The sequence below is a fragment of the Amblyraja radiata genome, chromosome 2, assembly GCF_010909765.2.
Source record: "Amblyraja radiata isolate CabotCenter1 chromosome 2, sAmbRad1.1.pri, whole genome shotgun sequence".
Classification (NCBI taxonomy): Eukaryota; Metazoa; Chordata; class Chondrichthyes; order Rajiformes; family Rajidae; genus Amblyraja; species Amblyraja radiata.
The window spans coordinates 21,986,708-22,012,869 of record NC_045957.1 but is presented as its reverse complement, the minus strand read 5'-3'; the positions used below and the strand labels follow the sequence as shown (position 1 = coordinate 22,012,869).

The window sequence follows — 26,162 nt, the reverse complement described above, 5'->3', positions numbered from 1 at the left end:
GGCTCTCTGATCTGATTTTTAAAATATATTCGACTAAGTGGGACCCGTTGGGTCCCGTTCCCCCAACACAATATTCCACCACTTACCCATAGCCTCCAACTGCGCGGGCGCGGCTGATTGATTCCCGTTGTGATGCCACTGACTTCCCCTCACCCCCTCTTTGCCCTTCCCCTCCCCACTGCCCTTCCCCCTCCTTCCCTACCCCCATTCCCCCCTTTCCCCTTTTCCCCTCCCCCCCTCCCCAGGATCTTTCCCCTCTCCTCCCCTCCTCCAATCCCTCCCTCACCTCTTCTCTCCCTCTCCTGTCCCCTACCCTCAGTCACCCCCTCCCTCCATCCATAAAAAAGCAGCATCTGCAGTTCCTTCCTCCACAGGTCATTCATTGTTAGCTGTGGTTTAGATCCTGTTGACTTGACGATTGGATCAGTTTGCATCGTGAGCGTGTGTTACTCAAACTCCGCGCAAACTGCCCGGCCACCCTGAAACCCGACTCCCCCTCTGTCCCTCTGCCTACTCCAGCTCAGCCGCCACTCGGCCCGTCCCCGCCCTACCCGACCGCCCGCTGCTGCCGCTCGGCCCGTCCCTATCCTGCCTTCCTGCCCGCTGCTGCCAACGGGCCGGGCCGCGGGGGGGGGGTGGGGGTGGAGTCGGTGTTTGTCGTGTTGGGCACGAGCTGGTGGAGAAGATCTCCGAGAGGGCCGAGAGGGTGAGTCAACGCAGCGGTGGTGGTGGAAAAGATGGACGGTCGCAGCCATTCACCCGGGGGGACGGGTAGACAGGATCGCCATTGCCGCAGAGGGCGGGCAGGGGAGAGGGGTGAGTGAGGGAGAGAGAGACGGGACCAGGGCCTCTACTGACCCCCCTCCCCCTACCTCGGGGAGACGGTCGACAAGTTACTGTGAGGAGGGGAGAGAGGAGTTTGTGCGTGAAATGCGAGAGGGCACAGTGCAGGAAGGGGCGTCGCCGCCCCGGTTGAGTGACAGGAACGGAGACCAATTTGCATGGCGCTGACTGACCAATCAGCGCATGCGCGGTTTTTACGATTTATAAACCTTAATAACTTTTTTATTATACCACCGATCAGAACAAAACGTATTGCACTTGAAGCACAGGAGAATGGCAAGTTAGGTGGCGTAAAAACGTAGCGCTATCGGGTACCGTTTTTGCGCAGATTGTAAAATCAACGCAAAACAGAAGAGCACAAGATCAGAGTTTTAGTTATGTATAGATCGATAGATAGAAGATAGATAGATTTTAGAAACGGTGAGATTGGATAATCTGGGCTTGTTTTCACTGCAGCGAAGGGTAACCTGCACGGATCTCAAATTCTAAGGGACATTGATAAGAGCAGGTAGAATCTTTATCCCATTGTACAGATGTCAAAATCAAGAGGCCAAATGTTTAAGGTGAGAGGAAGGAGTCTTAAAGGGGATCTGGGGAGTAAATTTTGTACACATAAAATGGTTGACATATGGAATAGGCTGCCAGAAGAGGTAGTGAAATTTGATACAATCACGCCATTTAAGAGACATTTACCTAGGCATGTGAATAGGCTGGGCATAGAAGGGTACAGACCTAATATGGGCAAATAGGATTAATGTGGATGGGCAAGCAGATTGGCATGAATATGATGAGCCAAGGGGCAGTTTAGTTCTGTGCTCTACAACTCTCTGATTCTACAATGTCTTAAGTTTCCAACCGGTACTTCCATTGATTGTGCTTTGAGGGTTGAATTTTGTCCTTCCAGCTTGACCTACCAACCTGACCTTCCAGCATTTCCCTTTGAACCTTTTGCTTTATAGAGCATACATGTAACTGAATGGGATTCAGATTCAGAGGTTCACGGTATCCAGTTGTTTTATTACATACCCTGCTACCAATAGTAAGCAAGTAAAATAAATAGTTGTGGTGGGCTGTGATCCTCTTGCTGATCATAAATCACACTGATAAGCTTTTCAACTGTGTTGATAGCTGTAAAAACAGTTGAGCTCCGCTACAAATTTATAAGGACTTCTTTTGTCTCAAATTGCTGACCTTATGACTTTGGGACACAGAACAAAAGGCACATCTAACTAGCCCAAATATGTGCACATGCATACATTTTGAAGTTCCACATTGTACTGATGTGTTTCATGATGTGTTCTGCATGTTTATGAGTAGATTAAAACTACACAATTAAAAGATGATCTCTTTATCCTGCAGTTCATGTGTGGGAGCTCAAGACCCCTACTGCGGCTGGGACTTAGTTCTGAAGAAATGTACAACATTAGAAGAGAGTATGAGTATGAGCCAGTGGGAACAAAACATCAGCTCATGTCCAGTGAGTATAAATAGAATAACCTCGTCCATTGACAAAATTCCCTTATTCTTGCAAAGTTCAGAATTTGTGTAATAGAATGAAAAGTTGAAATGGTCAAAGCAAAAAATTATTTGTTGCCTGTTCTCTATTAATGTTTAAATCATTACTGAAAATTTATGACTAAAGTTAATGCAGGGAAAGGTTTAATTTTATAAAGTGCTATATCGGCTCATCTCATTTTTACATTTTCCCCTCCCTTGAGCATTGTGTTTTTTTGTTGGGATTTGATCAAGTGCATATTCTGTTATGTATAAAACCAAATAGTTTGCATTCACAGGCTCTCTTAATTGTAAAAAAAGTTTATAGATGAGTGTATTCTGGGGCAATATCGCCTTCTGCATTGACGAGTTCAGGTTCTGTTGGGTGAAATCCCCTTGTTAAAGGGCTGGGGTGTTTTTTCTGTCCACTGCTCAGCCTCACTGAGAGATTGATCGGAAGGCAGTCCCCGGTGCATTTCTGCCAGATAAAAGAAGTTTCCAATTGACGGGGAAGAATGAAGTGTGCTGTTGCAGTGTCGGACAGTCAGGCTGGCACATTCCAACGGCCCCAACATTCCTTTTGTACTTTTACCAGAGGCCTAAATATGGTGATTGATTAAAACAGATGAGAATGGCAGGTGGCCCACACCCTTCAAAACAAGCTTAAGTCATCTTACTAATACTTTTCCAGGATGCATTGCCATTAGTTACCTTCCAGTAACTTGGGTGGTGTTGGTACCTTCAAATAGGAAAACTTATGACTTATAACTGTTCTTGACCTTTGCATGCCTACTTTGATTTAAATGCAGCAGGGTGAGGTCAGCATTTTAGGTACCTATAGAGAAGAGAAAAAGAAGAAAATTGTTCAGTATTATTTTCATGGTATTTATTGCAAATATCACAATGTGTGATGTGTTCATTCAATGGGTATTTGGATACCACTTGCTGTGCCTTTCATCTGAACAAAATAAATCTGTAGTTCTTTCAGCAACATTCTTGAATGGCAATCAATATTTGGAACAGGAGATATCTGGCATTGTTTATTTAAAGATTGGTGCATTGGTTCTTTTTCAATATTTCATGGTATTGATCAGCTCCAGCAAATGATTGTCATCTATTCTTTCTCAATGCAATTCCTGCTACAGGGTTTTGTTCAGGTGATAAAATTGTTAAAGAGGATTAGATATTTTACAATTACCTTTACTGAATCTCAAAATAAGGATATACGGTTAATATTGTGGTTCCAAGAAGCATGTAGATTACTCACTGCTCAAACATTATATGAGACCTGCTCCAGAGTACATAGATCAATCCTCCACTGGGAAGCAGATGTATTGAATAGGGAGGAAATATACATTCAGGCTTTCATGTGGGTAGGAAGGCTGATATTTTATTAAATGATTAAACCAAGCTATTTCAAGTGGAATGGAATAAAAAGTAGGATTATGGTATAAAAAATACTTCTCCACGTGTGATTCTCTCCAATTATGTAAAAGAAATGCAATGCTTTTAAGAGTTTAAATAGCAATCAGGAAATATACAATAGCAGAAATGTTGACGGCATTGCCTTATGTAATACTTTGTAAGTCCAGCACCGTGCAGAGTAAACGCAAAATAATTTTAAAAGAAAGAAGCAAATTTTCCTATTTTCTGAATTAATTTTTAATATAATTTTGTGGTCACTTCTGATGTGTCATTTTACTAGATTGTGTAGCATTGTGTAGCATTTCTGTCCCCCACCTCCATTCCCTGATGGAGCTTGGCTATAGGCAAATTGTGAGTGGATCTATGTTTTAGAGTCAAAGAATTGGATCAAAACAGAAAATAATCAGGCTGCATCTCTGGAGATTTGTTAAAAATGTGCCCCTGTAAAATTGCTGAGTTTATGATAAGCATATAAAGGTTTATGATGTACTCAAAGTAATCGTATGAAGTTCTTCTAGTATGAAACTTCCCAAGGAAGCTTTAAAAGGGAGGTGTGGCGTTTATGCATCCAGTTAGAGACAATATGTGGTTTCTGACTTTACCTTGAGAGCCCACCATTGCCTTGTCGTGGTACAGACTACTTGAGGGAAAGTACAGTCATTTTTTAACAGTGACCATTAAATATTTGGATAATGAAGAAAAAGAGGAGAAGCCAATGTACCAGGTGACTCTCTGTAAGGAATGACCCCACAACCAGTGTAGCACTAACTGCGATCCTCGGTTATTGGGCAATGAGTGAGGGGCACTAACTCTGGTTATTCCGGAAATAGATAGAGAGCTGCACAATCGCCTTTGCTGAAGTGGAACTATTATTGACAATTGACCATAGCCCTTAACTTTAGTGGTTTTGGCTCTCCAGTTTAGCCTTTAAGCACTCAGGGACTTTACTAATTTTGCTGATCTGCAGCTTTGTCAACGAGGTGAAAGTTGCATATTTCAGCAGGTTCTACTCCTTCAATTTGTAACTGCACTGTATTAAAGAAACCCAGAGGCCAGGCAGCATTGAATTTAACTTAAGTTTATTATCCTTGCCAGAGATACTCTAAGGCATTCTCAAGCGTGAGGGGTGATCATGTGGAGACTGCCTGATATCTTCAACGATGTCCTTGCAGCAGCCAGTAGTGGTTTGTTGCTGTCATGTATTCCAAGATACAGTGGAAAAACTTTGTTTTGCATACCATCCAGGCAAATCATACCTGGTTGGCCTGGTTGAAGTAACCAGTTAAGATTAGTAAGGCCTTGGGCTACTTGGAATTAAGTAGCGGTGTGTATTCATCCAGTGCAAACCATGTCCACGAGGGGTGGGATGTTACTACAGTCAGGTTAGCCAATGTGAATTCTTAAAGCTAGTAGAAAGGACGGCACTTCACATTTAAAATATTCCAGGTTCGGGGAGTAGGGGCTTATCAGGGCCTCCACATCTGAGCATCGGGTGGTGTTGCAGACCCTTCTGCCTCTTATCGTACCTGAGAAAGCTGGTGAATTGTGAAGCCCTCGGATTGTTTGGCACGGTTAGGTGAAACAGCTGTGAGCCATGTCTCTGTACAACAGCACATGGCTGTAAGTAGAGGTGTATCATGTATAACTAACAATTATCAATTTCATTTTTGAAGCAGTGCTTCAGATATTTAAATAGATCAGAATCTCCTTATTATACCAATATGCAAGTTCTCTGATATACTGTTTGGCATATGGTGATGCATACTTTGTATAAAACTTTAACTGAGGAAATGGAAGGTAAGAAGATTTCATTGCAGTAGCCTGGAAAATGTCAGGAAGCACGAAGTTGTAGATGATATAAATTGGAAATAAAATTAGAAAATACTAGGTTACACATTGTACAGCAAGATCTAAGGTTAACCTTTCAGATCTACACTGCAATGAAAGACCTCATAAGTTGGCCATAATCCTCTGCCAAATACACAAGCAAGATGAATTTGACAAAGCGACTCTCTGATGCACATGAGATTACAAATGTGCTTCCAGTAAAAGTTTTCAATTTCTCTGTACTTCCCATAGGCAAATGGTTAGTGATCAATTGGCACAATTTACTGTGCTCCGATTATGTTGTCTACAAAGAGTAATCAATCCACTAAGCAACATTCACATATATAACACAAAGTAAATTAATAAAATGTAAGGTAGACACAAAATGCTGGAGTAACTCAGCAGGACAGGCTGAGTAATGTAATTTACATTAATAAAATGTAAGCTGTATATGAGTGATGCTTACATATGTTCCCTGTTATGTGATTGCAATATACTCCTTGGGATCCAAGAACAGTTCAGAGGGGAAATTCAGGGTAAAACTGACAATTGGTGAGGAGCAAAATAATTTAATTGGGCAATATTTTCTAGCTTGGAATAGAAGATCAGAAGGCTAGACTGACTAAACTAGACTGCGGAGGAGGGGATAGCATGATTTACAGTCAAAGTTACAGAGATGTCTAATGACAACCACCACCATAATTGCATGACTTTTGTTAATATGGTTGTAAATGTGTACTGAGCTTCCACAAATGGCTTTTATTTTGAGATAACATGATTAACTTGAGAATATTTATCATTTTAAAATGTAAAAAATAAACATGCAGACTTCACTAATGCATCAATTAATTTCAACATTATACATCCTTCCTTTGCTGACTTTAAAAAAATGTCCTGCTGATTACTTTTTCAGATTTATGTTGCATTCAAAGAAAAAAACAATATGAAGTTCACTAAATAAATACTAATCACATTGGTAGTGCAAGAGATTGAAGGGGCATGATAAGAGGTTACAGGGAATATTGAAGGTTTTGAGCTGCCCAGGAAAGAGGCATGTGGAAATGTCTCTTAACGTAGTTTATGCCAAGGGAAGAATAGTGCTAATAGAATGTGTAGGAAAGAACTGCGGATGCTGGTTTAAATTGAAGATAGACACAAAATGCTGGAGTAACTCAGCGGGGCAGGCAGCATTTCTGGAGAGAAGGAAAGGAGGACTTCACCCATTTCCTTCTCTCCAGAGATGCTGCCTGTCCCTCTGAGTTAAGGGCCTGTCCCACCAGCATGCGATAGCATGCGTCTAGCACGACCAAACGTGGTCGCTTGAGGCGTACAGCCTCGCGGGGCCGGTCCCACTTCGATCGGCGGAGGCGTATGGAGTTGTGCGGGGCTGGTCCCGACATCGCGCGGGGCTCCAAAAATCTTGCACTGTCCGAATATCCCGTGCGACAACGGCTTGTCGGCCCGCACCGCATTGAGGCCGTATGCAGCGCCTCGTCGGGCGTACGCAGCGTCTCGACGGGCGTACGCAGCGTCATGACGTCGTATGCAGCGTCTTGACGGCGTAAGCCTAGCGCAAGGAGACAGCAGCATGCGTGATGACGCCACCGCCCGGCGTGCCGTTGCGTGATGACGTCACCGCCCGATGCCGTGCGACGTCCAAATTCAGTCGGCCCAGCCTCCTGCCCAGCTGATTGGTGAGTATGATGTCGGGACCAGCCCCGCACAACTCCATACGCCTCCGCAGTTCAAATTGGGACTGGCCCCGCGAGGCCATACGCCTCAAGCGACCACGTTTGATTGCGCTAGATGCATGCAATCGCATGTTGGTGGGACAGGCCCTTTTCTCCAGCATTTGGTGTCTATCTTAGTGCTAATAGAATGCTGAATTTATAGCCATATCAACAGTGTATAGCTCTGAGATATTCTGATGTTGACAACATTTCTGTTCACTCTCCAAATAAACAGATTCATCTGCTGTTCGCTCAAGATCTGGTAGCATTGCAGAAAAGATCACCAGGTTGAGCCCGAGCAGCATAAAATGTTGAGAATTGGAGAGAAATATACAGACTTTGAATATTGAAAGGTGAATGAGGCCTTATGGCTAAGTGATCATGATAAATGAAGCAGAATGGAAAGATAATTCAGTGCTGAAATAAAGGGATGGTAATATTTAGGTAATTCTCCAATTTTGAATGGGGAGCCATTGGAAAGGAAGTGAAGTTGATGAAAGGGCTTTAATATATTAGCACTGCTACTGTTGCAGACAGTTCTAATGTAGAGGGATGCCACAAAAATGGTGTTGCTTGTTCTCCAAACAGGAACAGAAGTAGGCCATTTTGGTTCAGCCATTGACTGATGTCACGGTGAATCAGTCTGATGAAGGGGCAAAATCTGAATGGTCATCACTCCATTTACCTCTACAGATGCAACCTGCTCTGTTGAGTTTTTTGCTGTTTATTTATTTGGAAGACTTTTGAAAAGTAATTGTAAAAAAGTTATATCATGAATGAGTATGTAACCCATTAAATAACTCCAGAAGCTGCTTGTCATTTGGTTTCGGTAGCTCCTGGGAAAACATGTAGTGCTTGATGGCCATTTATGTCATGAACAGATTATTCTTTGCACATTTGCAGGGAATGTATCCAATTATCTTTTGCAAAGGAGACAGCAGCACTCAGTTTAACTCAATCCATAACTTTCTGCACAGATTGATCTGTGACCTAATTCCATCATTCCCCTTTCCCTTCATGTTTTTGGTTCACAACAGCCGACCAGTCTCAGAGGTATTGTGAATGCAGCTGTCTAAACACAAACTCTGGATTTGGTGGCTGTCTGGACATTTGAGGGGAAGGGCCTCCTTTTGCATTACTGGAAATCCTGTTGTCACTGAGAGCACAGTGTTGGACTCTCGAAATGCAAGTGTCCCATGTCGGGACATGGTATGTGGGTAGGAAGAGTGATGTGGGTGGCAAATCTGGGTGCAAGGAACCAGGCCAGAAAATGTTGCCCCATTCATTTAAAAATAAGTGCATTCAGTAATAAATGTTGCTTGTACTGTGTCTTTCTTCCTTGTTTGCTTTCTGTGAGAAGGATGGTTATCAAGGATTTGCAGCAAGAAATGCAAGCAGATGCAGAGGGCAGCTGATTTCCAATTACCTGCAAATAGTTTAATGGATAACTCCAAATTTGGACCCCAAGAGAAGTAATAATTGAGGTGTACTGCAGTGGGACCTGCATTCTATCTGAGCCTGACAAACCAAGCAGAAAAGTGTGCTTTAGGAATGGCACCAAGGCAATGTGTATGCTGATCCCCCCCACTCCGCCCCCACAACCCTCCCCCTGCCCATACCCCCACCCCCCCCTCCCACACCCCTCCCCTCCCCCCCCACCCACACACCCCCTTCCTCCACAACTACCCCCCACCCCCCCGCCCACACACCCCCCCTCCCCCCCCGCCCACACCCCCTTCCTCCACAACTACCCCCCACCCCCCCCGCCCACACCCCCCACCCACACACCCCCCTCCCACACCCCTCCCCTCTCCCCCCACCACACACCCCCTTCCTCCACAACTCCCCCACCCCCCCGCCCACACACACCCCCCTCCCCCCGCCCACACACACCCCCCGCCCACACCCCCCCTCCCCCCGCCCACACACCCCCTTCCTCCACAACTCCTCCCCAGCCCACACCTCCCATCCCCCCCGCCCACACATCCACCTCTCCCCACACCTCCCCCCCCCCCCCCCGCCCACACACCCCCCTGCCCCCGCCCACACATGCCCCTTACCCCAGCCCACACATCCACCTCTCCCCACACCTCCGCATTCCTCCACAACTCCCCCCCATCCCAGTAGTTTAGTAGGTTATAAAACTCAACTGAAATTACTGGAATCAAACTAACACACCAGTACTATCCAGTTACTGGTATCTATTTTTTGCCATAGTCACAAAGTAGAATGCCTTTTATAGAATAGAAATAGAATAGAATAGAAGTGCTGAGAAGATAAAGCATTTGACCTAATTAACTCCTTTTTACCATTAACAATTCCCCTTATTCTAACAAGAATACAACCCCAAACATTAAAAACTCTGTGTGAATAAATGCTTCAGGGCATTGGCTACATTTTGAGCTCCGTAACAGTTGAAGAAAGCAGATTAACAAATATCTATTGCTCCCCTGTTTCAAGGGAGCCAGGAGTCAGTTCAAGGCATATGCAGGCATCCTGTGAGTATGACACTATTAAGCTTGCTGAACAGCCATTTATATTGAAGAATTAGAGTCATAGTGGCATACAGCATCGGAATAGACCCTTCAGCCCAGTTTGTCCATGCCCACCGATGCCCCATCTAAACTTGTCCCATTTGATGCATTTGGCCTATATCCCTCTAAACATTTCCTATCCATATACTTGTCCAAATGACTTTTAAATGTTGTTATAATACGTACCTCAACTATTTCCTCTCAACTACTTCCTCTGGCATCTACATCCATATACCCATCCACCCTGCGTGTGAAAATGTTGCTGCTCTTATTTCTAGTAAAGCTTTCCCCTCTCAACTTAAACCTCTCGTTGCCCTTTAGTTCTTGATTTTCCTACCCTTGGAAAAAAGATCCCTATCAATACAACCTCATGATTTCATACATTTTTTTCAGATCATCCCTCAGTGTGTCCTGCACTCCAAGAAATAATGCCCTAACCTGCCCAACCTCTCCCATTAGCCCAGGCCCTCGATTCCTAGCAACATAGTCATAAATCTTCTTTGCACACTCTCCGTCTTAATGGCATCTTTCCAATCTCAAGGTAACCAATATTGAACATAATACTCCAAGTATGGCTTCACCAACATCTTGTCAACTGTAACATCTCAACTTCTATGGTAGACAAAAATGCTAGAGAAACTCAGCGGCTAAGGCAGCATCTATGGAGCGAAGGAATAACCATATAACCATATAACAATTACAGCACAGAAACAGGCCATCTCGACCCTTCTAGTCTGTGCCGAACACGTATTCTCCCCTAGTCCCATACACCTGCGTTCAGACCATAACCCTCCATTCCTTTCCCGTCCATATAACTATCCAATTTATTTTTAAATGATAAAAACGAACCTGCCTCCATCACCTTCACTGGAAGCTCATTCCACACAGCCACCACTCTCTGAGTAAAGAAGTTCCCCCTCATGTTACCCCTAAACTTCTGTCCCTTAATTCTCAAGTCATGTCCCCTTGTTTGAAACTTCCCTACTGTCAGTGGGAAAAGCTTATCCACGTCAACTCTGTCTAACCCTCTCATCATTTTAAAGACCTCTATCGTCCCCCCTTAACCTTCTGCGCTCCAAAGAATAAAGCCCTAACTTGTTCAACCTTTCTCTGTAACTCAGTTGCTGAAACCCAGGCAACATTCTAGTAAATCTCCTCTGTACTCTCTCTATTTTGTTGACATCCTTCCTATAATTAGGCGACCAAAATTGTACACCATACTCCAAAATTGGCCTCACCAATGCCTTGTACAATTTTAACATTACATCCCAACTTCTATACTCAATGCTCTGATTTATAAAGGCCAGCACACCAAAAGCTTTCTTTACCACCCTATCTACATGAGATTCCACTTTCAGGGAACTGTGCACAGTTATTCCCAGATCCCTCTGTTCACCTGCATTCTTCAATTCCCTACCATTTACCATGTACGTCCTATTTTGATTTGTCCTGCCAAGATGTAGCACCTCACACTTATCAGCATTAAACTCCATCTGCCATCTTTCAGTCCACTCTTCCAACTGGCATAAATCTCTCTGTAGACTTTGAAAACCTACTTCATTATCCACAACCCCACCTATCTTAGTATCATCTGCATACTTACTAATCCAATTTACCACACCATCATCCAGATCATTGATGTACATGGCAAACAACAGTGGACCCAACACAGATCCCTGTGGCACCCCACTAGTCACTGGCCTCCAACCTGACAAACAACCATCCATCATTACTCTCTGGCATCTCCCATTCAGCCACTGTTGAATCCATCTTGCTACTCCACCATTAATACCCAACCATTGAACCTTCTTAACCAACCTTCCATGAGGAACCTTGTCAAAGGCCTTACTGAAGTCCATATATACAACATCCACTGCTTTACCCTCATCAATTTCCCGAGTAACCTCTTCAAAAAATTCAAGAAGATTAGTCAAACATGACCTTCCAGGCACAAATCCATGTTGACTGTTCCTAATCAGACCCTGTTTATCCAGATGCTTATATATATTATCTCTAAGTATCCTTTCCATTAATTTGCCCACCACTGACGTCAAACTAACAGGTCTATAATTGCTAGGTTTACTCTTAGACCACTTTTTAAACAATGGAACAACATGCGCAGTACGCCAATCCTCCGGCACTATTCCCGTTTCTAATGACATTTGAAATATTTCTGTCATAGCCCCTGCTATTTCTACACTAACTTCCCTCAATGTCCTAGGGAATATCCGGTCCGGACCTGGAGACTTATCCACTTTTATATTTCTCAAAAGTGTCAGTACTTCCTCTTCTTTGATCCTCATAGTTTCCATAGCTACTCTACTTGTTTCCCTTACCTCACATACTTCAATATCCTTCTCCTTGGTGAATACCGAAGAAAATAAATTGTTCAATATCTCCCCCATCTCTTTTGGCTCTGCAGATAGCTGTCCACTCGGACTCTCTAATGGACCAACTTTATCCCTCGTTATCCTTTTGCTATTAATATAGCTGTAGAAACCCTTTGGGTTTACTTTCACCTTACTTGCCAAAGCAACCTCATATCTTCTTTTAGCTTTTCTAATTTCTTTCTTAAGATTCTTTTTACATTCTTTATACTCCTCAAGCACCTCATTTACTCCATGCTGCCTATAATTATTGTAGATCTCTCTCTTTTTCCGAACCGTGTCTAATTTCCCTTGAAAACCATGGCTCTTTCCAATTTTTACTATTTCCTTTCAACCGAACAGGGACATAAAGATTCTGTGCTCTTAAAATTTCACCTTTAAATGTCCTCCATTTCTCTTTCACATCTTTCCCATAAAACAAACTGTCCCAATTTACTCCTTTTAAATCCTTTCGCATCTCCTCAAAGTTAGCCTTTCTCCAATCAAAAATCTCAACCCTAGGTCCAGTTCTGACCCTCTCCATAATTATATTGAAACTAATGGTATTGTGATCACTGGTCCCGAACTGTTCCCCAACGCATACCTCTGCCACCTGACCCGTCTCATTTCCTAACAGGAGGTCCAGCACCGCCCCTTCTCTAGTAGGTACTTCTATGTATTGCTGCAAAAAACTATCCTGCACACATTTTACAAACTCCAACCCATCCAGCCCATTTACAGGTGACGTTTCGGGCTCTTCAGTCTGAAGAAGGGTCTCGACCCGAAACGTCACCCATTCCTTCACTCCATAGATGCTGCCTCACCTGCTGAGTTTCTCCAGCATTTTTGTCTACCTTCGATTGTTCCAGCATCTGCAGTTCCTTCTTAAACATCTCACCTTCTATACTCAATTTCCTGTCTGATGAAGGCCAGCTTGCCTAAAGCCTTCTTTACCACCCTGTCTGCGATACTACTTTCAAGGAACTATGTACTTGTATTACTAATTACCTTTGCTCTACAATACCATTCATTCTGCTCCTGTCCTGGTTTGACTTCCTAAACTACAACACTTCACGCTGTTCTGTATTAAACTCCATTTGCCATTCCTCAGCCCACTCTAGCTGCATTCGCAAATGAGACCAAAACACACTCCTCTTCATCCACCATGGATCCCTAACCGCAGAGGTATTAAAGGCACTGCACACGTTTCCAGTACTCTCGTATACAGCTCAGTGAGCTGAACAGAACTGCTGACATTAAAATTATTGCTAATTGTGCTGGTATAAACGTAAATCTCTGGAGGTCGATGGCTGGTCTGAGACCTGAGCTCATGAAGGAATGAGTTACGGAGCTGTGAGCCGAGAGTTCTGCTAATCCTGTTACACTTCTGGTAGCAGATCATTAAATGATGACACTAATGGAAGAGCAATCTGCAAGAAAGGATGGAGATAGGTAGTTGGGGAACTGTGGAGTAAACAGCATTGAGCTTGAATTTGCAAGGAACCATTTGATCTGTTTTCACACATTACTGCACGAGAAGCCAATGAAGCAGACACGGGCCTGGCTATTTCTTGGACTCAAGGCCACCTGAGAACAGCAGGTGCAGGTAGTTGATTTATTACACAAGGAAAATGGTGAACCAACCAGCAGGCCAAATTCATGAAACTCAATCCCATTTCTTATGCCAAGAAAAATTGTGAAATCTTGATATTCTGCCAGTTCCTAGTATTTGACAACAATTCAAGAAATTGCATTTTGTATATATCCAGGAAGAATTCTTCCTCCAGGAACGTCCATAATTTCACTGCAAGGACTTCTATTCCACAGATTCACCAACAGATGTTTGGTAATTTGCCTGTCCAATCTAGTCCACATATATCTCCTTGGTATTTACTATATGCTTTTAGACTTTAGAGATGTAGTGTGGAAACAAGCCCTTTGGCACACGAAGTCCATGCTGACCAGCGATCACCCCATACCCTAACAGGGCCGATTTTTTAAACAATTTTACTGAAACCAATTAACCTAAAATCTTGTTGGAGAGTCTGAAGAAGAGTCTCGACCCAAAACGTCACCCACTCCTTCTCTCCATAGATGCTGCCTCACCCGCTGAGTTACTCCAACATTTTGTGTCAACCTTTACGTCTCTGGGGTGTGTTAGGAAACCAGAGCACCCGCAGAAAACCCATGTGGTCAATGGGAAAACGTACAAACTCCATACAGACAGCACCTGTAGTCAGGATCAAACCTGGGTCTCTGGCACTGTAAGGCAGCAACTCTACCACTGCGCCACTATGCTACCCCTGGTTTGCCCCAGGACTTCCCGCCTTTATGTTGAGCAATTTAATTAGGAGGATGTGCTGGAAGGAACTGCAGATGCTGGTTTAAACCGAAGAGAGACACAAAAAGCTGGAGTAACTCAGGGGTCAGACAGCATCTCTGGAGGAAATGAATAGGTGACATTTCGGGTCGAGACCCTGTTTCAGACTGTGAATCAGGGGAAAGGGAAATTAGAGATATAGACGATGATATAAAGAGATATCGAACAAATGAATGAAAGATATTCAAAAAAGTAACAATGATAAAGGAAACAGGCCATTGTTAGTTGTGGTCTGGGTGAAAACGAGTTACAATGAAACTCAACAAGATGACTTTGAACCAAATACAACGCAGAGAGACTCTGCAGAGAGTCATCAACACAGCCCAGAAGATCACCAACACAGACCTGCCTGCCCTGGAAGAGATCTAGAGCTCTCGTTGCCTGCAGAAGGCATTACGCATCCTAAAGGACTCATCTCATCCCGCACATCACTTGTTTTCCCTTCTGCCCTCAGGAAAGCGTTACATGTCCATCAAATCACACACCACAAGATTAACAAACAGTTTCTACCCCAAGGCCATCACCACTCTGAACTCTGCACTGATCACACAGCTCCCATAGCCAATACTTTGTACTGCCACATCATTAATACTGTGAAATATTGCACATTCGGATGATGTTTTTTTGCCATTTTTGTTGTTTCCATTGTCGTTATTATTTATCTGTTACGTTGGAGCTCTGCTCGGGCAGTGTGCCTGAAATTTTGTTGTATGTATTTATAATGACAATAAAGTGTAATAGTATTATTGACTTGGGTGGCGGAGGGACGGAGAGAGAGAGAGGGGATGCAAGGGTTACTTGAAGTTCAACCCAACGTCAAACGTCACCTATTCCTTTTCTCCAGAGATGCTGTCTGACCACTGAGTTATTCCAGCTTTTTGTGTCTATCTGTAATTAGGAGGATGTCCTTTTGCCTTTCTCCTAATTAAACAAGCATTTATTTTAAAACTGAAACATTGTCAAACCAAGTACACATCATAATGTTACAGAGCTCGAGTATCAAGTTATCACGCAGATAAGAGTTAAGTGATTATTTTTCAAAAGCTTAACTCGTATCTCAAGGAATTTCTAACCTGTTGTTTTTTAAAAGTTACACAAATTACAGGTTAGATATTCTTTGAGTATGTTTACAAAGGTTGAAATTCATGCTGAGGAGAGAATAGGGCAGTCTGCTAATTTTTGTGTGAGGCCAATCAAGATTGTCTCAAAATAAGTGGTAAAACCAGGCAAATCATCTCCTTATGCACTGGGCTCTTCTCAATCATGAACAATGAAGAGGGGACTGGGAGAAGATTGCGGGTGGTGATGTGCAGAGGCATGATGATCAGTTGGAGTGAGGATCATGATGGAGGGGAGAAAAAGAATCAGCTAGTCAGGTAGCATTTGTGGAGGGAAATGCACAGAAAATATTTTAGGTTGGGATTCTTCAAGATCATCTTGGAGATGGGTTTGAATCCAAAATGTCATCTGTCCATCTCCCACCAGATGCTGCCTGACCTGCTGAATTCCTCTGGGCAGTTTTAATTCTTCAGGTGCTGGAGTCTGCAGTGCAGATTAGGAAAGATCCTCAGGATCAGATGGGAAAGTGATCGACAAGGTGGAGTTGAATGGGAAATCATCGAAGGTATGGCGATTTGCTCAAATTGTCAAGGAGAAAATACAGAGGGAAATTATTTCCGAGATTCTTGACTGCCGGGCTCTCAAGGTGGAAGCCTGGTAAGGCCAGACGAGACTTGTGGCTTGTGTCCAGACTTGCATAGTTTGCTAGCCCCACAGCAACAGAGAATTGCACTGCAATTTGCAAGAATGTTCCAGACATGCATAAAGTACTTTGTTGTGATTAATGATAGATTTTAGATAAAGGTGTTTTGTGCAATCTGTAAAAATGTTACCCCAACTATGAAGGTATGTTGTCCAGCATTTTTGCTGGTTAATTGTCTTTTGATTGGACTGGTATTCTGTTTCATTGACATTTATTTGTTTCATTGATATTTTGCAAATGTATCGTTTCAACACAGTTGATCAGCAGATAGTGTTGAGTGGAATGATACATTCCAATGATAACACAAAATGGATTGTTACTGTAAGAGCCATCATAGATTGGAATACAATTATGATACAAATCAAAGCACATTAAATTAGTTCAAAAATATGAAACGACTTCTGTTTAATTTTTATTATATCAGCAATCAAACGTAAACTATTTCAATTTTATATCCTGATATTTTATTGGTTTGCCTTTTAGATAAGAAACGTGACAATGAATGGTGCTTTTGGATCCTGGTCACCATGGAGACGCTGCAAACAAACGGATGGCAATGTAAATGGCGTGTGCATCTGTAGATCTCGTTCATGTGATAGTCCAGCTCCACAGTGCGGAGGGCAACAGTGTGATGGTCCCAGTATGGAGGTTGCAAACTGTTCCAGGTAAGAAGAGTGGAATTAATACCAAGTATTTAAAATGAATAATATGCTAGTCACTTTTCCTGATTTACACATCTTAATTTTTTACACTTTAGACTTTACCTTCGAGATACAGAATGGAAACAGGCCCTTCAGCCCACTGATTTTGCACCAACCAGCAGTCACCCCATACACTAGTACTATCCTACACACTAGGGACAATTTACAGAAACCAATTAACCAACAAACCTGTACATCTTTGGAGGGTGGAAGGAAACCGGAGCACCCAGAGAAATTCCATGCTGTCATAGGGAGAACATACAAACTCCATACCGACAGCACCCGTAGTTGGGATTGTACCCAGATCTCTGCCGCTGTGCCACTGTGCTGCCCCCATTAATGACCATGTACAGATGTTGACATTGAATATTACTAAATATTGGTCAGTTGAAAGTAGAAGTGCTCTTCAGTTTATGTAGGATGTTTGCCAAGATTCACGAGCGCTATGAATCTTCATCTGCACTCATTTCTTTCTATTGGCCAAATGCAATTGATCAACAGGAATGGTGGTTGGATTCCTTGGACTTTGTGGTCTCCTTGCAGTACAAGTTGTGGGATTGGATTCCAGGTCCGACAGCGGTTTTGCAGCAACCCGACTCCTCGACATGGAGGGCGCGTCTGTGTGGGACAAAACCGTGAAGAGCGGTAAGTCCAAGGTTGCATTTCTCTTGTGGCTATAATAATGTCACTCGATATATATATTATGTCCCAATTCCTGTCAACTCACCCCCAAATGTTACCACTCACCTATACATGAACGGCATTTACCAATTAACCTACCAAAATTCATGTCTAGATGTGGAAGAAAACCTATGCAGTCACAGGAAAGGTTTGCAAAATCCACACGGCGTCACTGGTCGTCAGGGTCGAACTCGGGTCATGAGAGGTCTACGAGCAGCACCACTGTGCTGATGCATTTGTACCTTATCAATTCCCTTTCTGAATCTTGTATGTTTCAATAAACTCACCTCATTGTTATAGGAGCAGGGAGGTTCTACTGCAGTTGTACAGGGTCTTGGTGAGACCACACCTGGAGTATTGCGTACAGTTTTGGTCTCCAAATCTGAGGAAGGACATTATTGCCATAGAGGGAGTGCAGAGAAGGTTCACCAGACTGATTCCTGGGATGTCAGGACTGTCTTATGAAGAAAGACTGGATAGAATTGGTTTATACTCTCTAGAATTTAGGAGATTGAGAGGGGATCTTATAGAAACTTATAAAATTCTTAAGGGTTTGGACAGGCTAGATGCAGGAAGATTGCTCCCGATGTTGGGGAAGTCCAGGACAAGGGGTCACAGCTTAAGGATAAGGGGGAAATCCTTTAAAACCGAGATGAGAAGAACTTTTTTCACACAGAGAGTGGTGAATCTCTGGAACTCTCTGCCACAGAGGGTAGTCGAGGCCAGTTCATTGGCTATATTTAAGAGGGAGTTAGATGTGGCCCTTGTGACTAAGGGGATCAGAGGGTATGGAGAGAAGGCAGGTACGGGATACTGAGTTGGATGATCAGCTATGATCATATTGAATGGCGGTGCAGGCTCGAAGGGCCGAATGGCCTACTCCTGCACCTAATTTCTATGTTTCTATCCCAATTAATTGTATTTAAGAATTATTCTGTCTTTCCTCTGAGGGTAAATCTCTTGTCCCTTGAATTGCCTTCGTGAATCTGTTACAGTCTTTGACAACCAAAGCAATAGGACCTTCCTTGGGTATGTAATTAAACTGCATGGTACATCAAACCCTGTAGAGTTACAAAAATACCTTACTCTTGTAACATTACTCTTTTGTAATGAAGGCCACCATGCTGCCATTTGCCTACAGTATTCTATATTATTACTGTTTTATGTGTCATTCTTAATTGTTACTGTATGTCATGTTGTTACTTGTGACTGGAGCACCAAGGCAAATTCCTTGTATGTGTACATACTTGGCCAATAAACCTATTCATTCATTCATTAATTTCTTGCATTTTGAGGATCACCAAGATGGGTCAAAAAGTGGCAATGTGACCAAAGATCTGATCTGATCTTTTTGAATGGCTGAGAAGGTTCAATGGATCAACAGGCAACTTCTACTTATTATGTTTCTCTGGATAACCGTATTCTAAGATTCTGCTAATTTCCTGTCATCTAAAATATTTATCCGATTTTCGTACAAAGAGAATAACCTCCCAACTTCCTTGCAGCTTGACTTCTTATTGGGTTTTGAATCATCTTCAAATGGGGATATATTATGTTCTTCTTTTCATCTAAATCATTAATCTTGCTGACAGAACTGTGGGGCTAGTACAGATTTGTTTGGAGCTCCGCCAGGATGTTGTCCAGTATGAAGAAGAACTGTTTATTTCTATTTTCTGTTCCTTAACCAAACTTTTCTGCTAATATATTGCCTCAATCCTGGGAGCTTTTATTTTTGTGGGGTTCTTGAAAAATGCATAAATCTTTTAAATCTATTAATGAAAACTGTCAAAAATATATTAAGCTACAGATCCTTTTCAAACCAATACATAATAAATATTTCAGTTTCTTTTGAAACTGTACATTTAACCTGTACTCCAGATTCAACAATTTTGTATTGTCAATATCACGTTTCACTAAAGGCATATATCACAGCAGTCAACCTGACCTGAATTGGGTTCATGCATTATAATATGTTATTTTTTTTAACGTTGTACATACAATCATGTTGATTTTAAGCAGGCTCAATTGTGTGTAATGTGCATGGAAAGGCCACATTAAAGAGATTTTTTTAACCTTTTCAGCATATAATTTAGTTTGATCCTTTATTTTTAAATCAGAAAATGTTGAGGGTTTGACAAATCGGTAGAAGATGTTAGCTGAGCTATGATTAATGAACTATTCTATTTGGGGGTCCTAAAAATTGCAAATTTATTCCAGCCATGGAAAAGGCACAAAACAACTTCACAAGAACGATACTAAGGTTGAGTGCTTCTGCATTTCTGCTCTACTAGAGGGGTCACTTTAATTGCAAACATGTCAGAAATAGGTCTACAACATTGATTCTCTTGGCTGTGACCCTTGTACGATTAGGCCCCCATTGGTAGTTTAGAAACATCCACAGAGATCTGATGGAAGAATAGAATGCTGTAATTGGTAAGGTGGAGCACGTGGGTGTGCGGTGTTTTGGCTGTGGTGTGGTTGATGCCAGGGAAAAGAAGTGGAGAAGTTAATTGGAGGTGTGTTTTTTCCAAAGGATTTGTGGAATTCGTAGTCAAAACTTATTTCCATAAATCAGTGAAATGAGGATATAAAATATAGGATAGGGTTAGTTTAAAAAGAACACTGAGAATGTTGGTCAGAAGATTTTTCCCATAAGATTTCCAGAAATAACTGTAAATGAATGCTGAAACAAGCCAATAATAAATCAGAGAAAATCTTAACTACATAGTTCAATATGAGCAGGATTGACCTTGGGTGGACTATTTTATGACATCCACGGAGCTGTGATATGTTGTTTCTTCCTGTTTAGGGATTGCACCTATCTACATCAAATTTCACATGGAACAATTTCATCACCTTGCACATTTTAGCCGATTCATTCTGCAATTCATTACAATAAATGTCACCCCCTTGTATTTAATGCTGTGTACCAATTTCAGAATTTGTTTGAGTTTCATAATTAGAAAAAGATAGTACAACACAAGAATGGGTCCTTCGGCCCACAATGTCTGTGCCAAACATGATGCCAAGAACAACTCTTATCTGCCTGCACATAATCCATATCCCACCATTCAATGCATATCCATATGCCTATGCAAAAGTCTCTTAAATGCCATTATCATACCCGCCTCAACCACCACCCCCAGCAGCATCTTCCAAGCACTCAACACATCAATGGTTTAATGAAAAGTCTTGTCCTACACATTTCCTTTAAGCTTTTCCCTCTTAATGCTGTGCACTCTCGTATGTGATTTTTCCATTTTGGGAAAAAGGTTCTGACTATACCCTATCTATGCCTCATAATTTTATATACTTCTACGAGGAATCTCTGCAACCTCTGGAATTCTAGAAAAAACATTCCAAGTCTGTTCAACCGCTCCCCATGGCTAATACCCCCTAATTCAGGCATAATCCGGTAAACCTCCTCGGCACCTTTCCAAAGCAGCCTACATTTCCTGTAACGGGGCGACCAGAACTGCACACGATACTGCAAATGCGACCTAAACAAAGTCCTATAAAGCTGGATCATAACTCCCTGGCTCTTGTACTCAGTGCCTCGGCCTGTAAAAGGTAAGCATACCATATGCCTTTATTACCACTCCACCCACCTGGGTTGCCACTTTCAGCGAGTTATGGACTTGGACCCTAAGACCCCATTGTACATCAATGTTGTTAAGGGTTATGCCATTAATTACATTTTTTTCTCTTGCATTTGACTTCCCAGAGTACAACACTTAAGTCTCCCTTTCCACCTTCCTCTCCATTATTGCCCTGCTAACATAAGCCAAAATACTAACCCAGGCTTGGTTCTGTTGCTTTCACAATAATACATCTTGCATTGAAATAAACACACTTTATTGTCTGTCAAGAATGCTGGAGAAACTCAGCGGGTGAGGCAGCATCTATGGAGCGAAGGAAATAGGCAACGTTTTTCGATCCGAAACGTTACCTATTTCCTTCGCTCCTTAGATGCTGCCTCACCCGCTGAGTTTCTCCAGCATTTTTGTCTACCTTCCATTTTCCAGCATCTGCAGTTCCTTCTTAAACTTATTGCCTGTCAACATCACCATATTCCTTTGCCTCTTCCTCTGCCCTTCCTTTGAGACTTACTGATCATAACCTCTGCCTTCGCATTACTCCTTCCATTTTCTGATCTAGTACACTTCTGCCTCTAAATTAAACCCTCCTGAGTAGCACTAGCACATCTCTCTGCAAAGAAAATCAGCAGGTCAGGCAGCATCTCTGGAGAGCATGGAGTCTGAAGATTCCCACCTATCCATCTTCTTCAGTAATGCTGCCTGACCTGCTGAGTTACCCCGGGACTTTGTGTCCTTTTGTGTATTAACCAGCATTTGCAATTCCTTCTTTCTACTGCTGGTTTACAAAAAAAACCCTCAAACTGTTGGAGTAACTCAGCAGGTCAGGTATCATCCCAGGATAGGTGAAGACAGTCCTGAACCGAAATGTCACCTTTCTATGTTCAAAAGGGAACTGCAGATGCTGGAATATCGAGGGTACACAAAATTGCTGGGGAAACTCAGCGGGTGCAGCAGCATCTATGGAGCGAAGGAAATAGGCGACGTTTCGGGCCGAAACCCTTCTTCAGACTTTCTATGTTCTGCCTGACTTGCTGATATACTCAAGCACTTTTTAGCTGTTGAGTAAAGATGCTCGTCATTAGACATGATGACTTCTTTTAAATAACTTGCTGACACTTATCACACCTAGATTCACATATGAACAATAAGCATTCATTAAAGTATCATAGGCCTGCCAAAATCCATCAATATTTCTGCAACATTCAATGACTATGGATGGCATGGGCAAAAGATAATTTGCACAGAGAATGTGATAAGATATGCAGGGTAAAGAATTGTACTCCAACAAGGAAGATGTTTGTAAATGCCAGGGTTTAGAATTTGCTGATTAGACAATGGCCACTTCTACGCACACTTAATTGGAGACAGATTGGCAATTAAAAATGGTCCCAGGTGGGAGACATTATTTAAATTATGTAACTCCTATGTTTTAGATATTTTCAGTTTGGAGATTTGTTTTAACCAGGAGATGTGTTATTAATGACTGCATCGGCAAGGAACCACACAAAATAGGTGATGAAAAATGATGGTCCAGGTGTTTTGCTTCATAACACAGTGATCTGCCAGCAGACGGAAAGGAGTAGAAATCCTGCCTGACAAATTACTTATGAGACTTAAACCTGCCTTTTTACTAAAAAAGGAACACAGCAAGATTTTCCTGATATTTTATTTAAGACAAAAATGACTTTTAGTTTAAAAAATGTTAGATGGCATTTTGTAATTCCTTGTTTTTTCCTCATTAGGTGCAGTTTAGTGCAGTTAACTAGTGCAGTTTGTACATTGTTTGCAATATAGAATCTTTTTAATTGTGTTCACGGCCACTTTGTTTGTAAATCTTTCCTATTGGAATGAAAGGAAACTCTCACTTTATATCAAAAATGCATTAATTTAATTCCATGTTTAAATTTCAAGGATGCTATTCACTAAATGCAACTCAGCCTTCAACACCGTACCAACTAACCTCATCCCTAAACTGTTAGACCTTGGCTTGGGGCCTCCAACTGCAAGTGGCTTCTGGCCTTTTTGACCAGTAGACGTCCATTGGTTGGAATTTATCATGGCCTTTCCTCACCATGATCCTTAACACTGGTGCTCATCAGAGATTTATGCTCTGTTCCTTGTTCTACTCCCTGTACTCCCATGACTGCGTGGTCATGTACAATGCTAATTCGATTTTTAAGTTCATCGAAGTTGTCGGCTGGATCTACAACAAATGTGAGATATGCAGGAAAGAGATTGAGATTCTTGTGTCATGGGGTCAAAACAGTAAATTAGTCCTTAACATCAGCAAGACAAGAGATCTGCTTGTTGACCTAAGAAAGTGAGGAGGTGAGCACAAATCTGGCCACATCAATGGACCAGTTGTAGAGATGGTTAAAAGCTTCATGTTCTGAGGCATCCATATCACAAACAATCTAACCTAGTCCCTTAACGCTGATGTCATGATCAAGAAAGCACATTAGTTTATTTTCTTTAGTTGGCTGAGAAGATTTGTCCATGAGGATTGTCTCAAACTTCTATGCATGCACTATGGGAATTATTCTAACGGGACACATCTGAGCTGGTATGGCAACTGCTTTGCTCTTGGCTGCCTGAACCTGCAGAGAGTGATGAACACAGCTCAGTCCATCACAGGTTCATCACTTCTATCTGGTGGTCCATCTTCACAGGTCATTGCAACAGGAGGCTGGAAATATCACCAAGGGCGCCTGCCACCCCCGCCGTTCTCTTTTCACATTATTACAGTTGCAGTGGGATGGACAGAGACCCAGTTCTGTGAGCATGGTAACCAGTTTGGAGGGGATGGTTGTGTTGAATGACGAGCTGTAGTCTGTGAACAACATCCTGACACACACGTCTTTTTGTTATTGTCCACGTGGTCCAGTGCAGAGTGGAGAGCCACTGAGCCTCATGCCCTACATTGTGGCGGTAGGCAAATGGTAGTGGGTCTGGGTCCACTGCAATCTGGCATCATTCTACTGCTTTGCAGGCATTGTTCTACCTAGTATTTGTCATTACTGTATGTATACTGTGTACTCTGGGGTGGGAGATTGCAACCTTCACGCGGTCCACCCTGTTTCGACGAATGCAATCAACCTGGCGTGCACAAACAGAAGATCAAACAGAACAAGTTGTCTTACAACTTTAGGCTGCGCACGCCATACGCAAGAAGAAGAAGTCTGTGTACACTGAGCTTCATGTGAAAAGGAATTTCATAGCACCCTGGTGTATATGACAATATTAATCTATAATTATGAGGCAGTAGGTGTAGAGATTTGGTCTTTAACGCAATAGACTGCAGTCTATCTTGAAGTGCTGCCAACAGAACTTGGAAACTTGGCCATTATTTTTAATTTGGAGCTGTGTTGTGGGATTTTTTCAGTAATAGATCTTAGGTGAAGAAAAAAAACGTAATGATTTCTGAACCTGCATCGATATTTTAGAAATAAATGTGAACTTGTTAAATGGGTAACTCAGTACCTTGGGAAGAAGGAGGTCTTTTAAGACAAAACATTTATTATTTTTCATACATATTATTTTAATTCAACCAGAATCCTTGATGATTTCATTTTGTACAGATTGAACAATGTTTGCAAGGAATTGTGTTTTATCTGTAAAAGGCTCTGTACATACAGTGTGATTATATTGTATTAAAATCCCTTTGCTGTTTCCATATGTCAGATGGCTGTGATTAGCAGAATCCTTTGCGTGCAGCTGCTTGGCAAGTTCACAAAACCTGAGCAGACAGCAGCGTTTGTAGAGCACTGAGGCCCCATGGATTGTTTTGAGCCATTGGGTTTGCCAAGGTCTGGATGTATTAGTCCTTGTTCCATGTCACTTATGCCCTATGGCTGCTAGAAATCAGCTCTTTACTTTATGTTCTGTCATGAGCCTGCTTACTATTTTATTTTCCATACATGGATATTATTATAGCCTTCAGAGATGCTGTGCAATTTTCATTGGTTGCATGCAAGCTTCTGAGCACAGAAAATGTAATTGGTGCAAATAAGATGTTATCAGATTTTACGGGGTCCGGAAGGTTTGAATTATAAGGAGGCCAGGTCTAGATTCCCTGGAGCGTGGGAGGCTGAGTGGTAACTTTCTAAGGTTTTTAAAACCACGAGGGCAGAGAAAAGGTGAATAGTCAGAGCCTTTTCCTCCGGAAAGGGCAGTCTTAAACTAGAAGGCATAGGTTTAAAAGTGAGTGGGGAAAGATTTAAAAGGATCCGAAGGGCAGTTTTTTTACACAGCAGGAGAGTATGTGTATGGAATGAGCTGCCAGAGAATATGGTAGAGGCAAGTAGAAATATGACATCTAAAAACACCTCGACAGGTGCATGGGCAGGAAAGAATTGGCGGAATATTAGGCAATGGGGATGGCATGGATGAGTTGGGCCAAAGTTCCTGTTTCCATGCTGTATAGCTCTATGACTTCTTGACTTAAATGAGGAACAGCCTATAAATATATTAGTCTTGATGCTAAAGATATCAGATGTGTGGTGTTCATTGCAACAGAGCTGATTCCCTGAAGCAAATGGAACTGTAATGGAACGAGATTCTTTGTATTCGCGGCCGTGGCGAATCAAGCTGGATTGAGCCTGCCACGTGTTCACACTTGCTTAGGCTGGATGGGATGGGTGGATCTAGCTGCTTGCATCCAAGAGGCATCTGGCAAGGTGTGGCAAGTCTTTAGGTGGCAAATGGCTGAGGCTCTGCGTCCAGATGTCCCAACAGCCTTTCTCCAAAACGTGATGCAGTGTGAAATTTGTTTTGTTAACGGTGGGAAGCTTTTTGAATAAAGATTCTAAATGCACTCGGAT

The 26,162-nt window shown here is 42.4% G+C and overlaps 1 protein-coding gene across 2 annotated transcripts in view; it reads left to right on the top strand.

The window, feature by feature from the left end:
- The window catches only part of sema5a (semaphorin 5A), a 195,175-nt gene that overhangs the window by 121,188 nt on the left and 47,825 nt on the right, over positions 1–26,162 (top strand). For both annotated transcript variants that reach the window (XM_033042966.1, XM_033042975.1), the window contains exons 12-14: positions 2,203–2,320; positions 16,845–17,026; positions 17,564–17,707. In XM_033042966.1, coding sequence (XP_032898857.1) covers positions 2,203–2,320; positions 16,845–17,026; positions 17,564–17,707 — 444 coding nt within the window. The remainder of the gene's footprint in view (positions 1–2,202; positions 2,321–16,844; positions 17,027–17,563; positions 17,708–26,162) is intronic.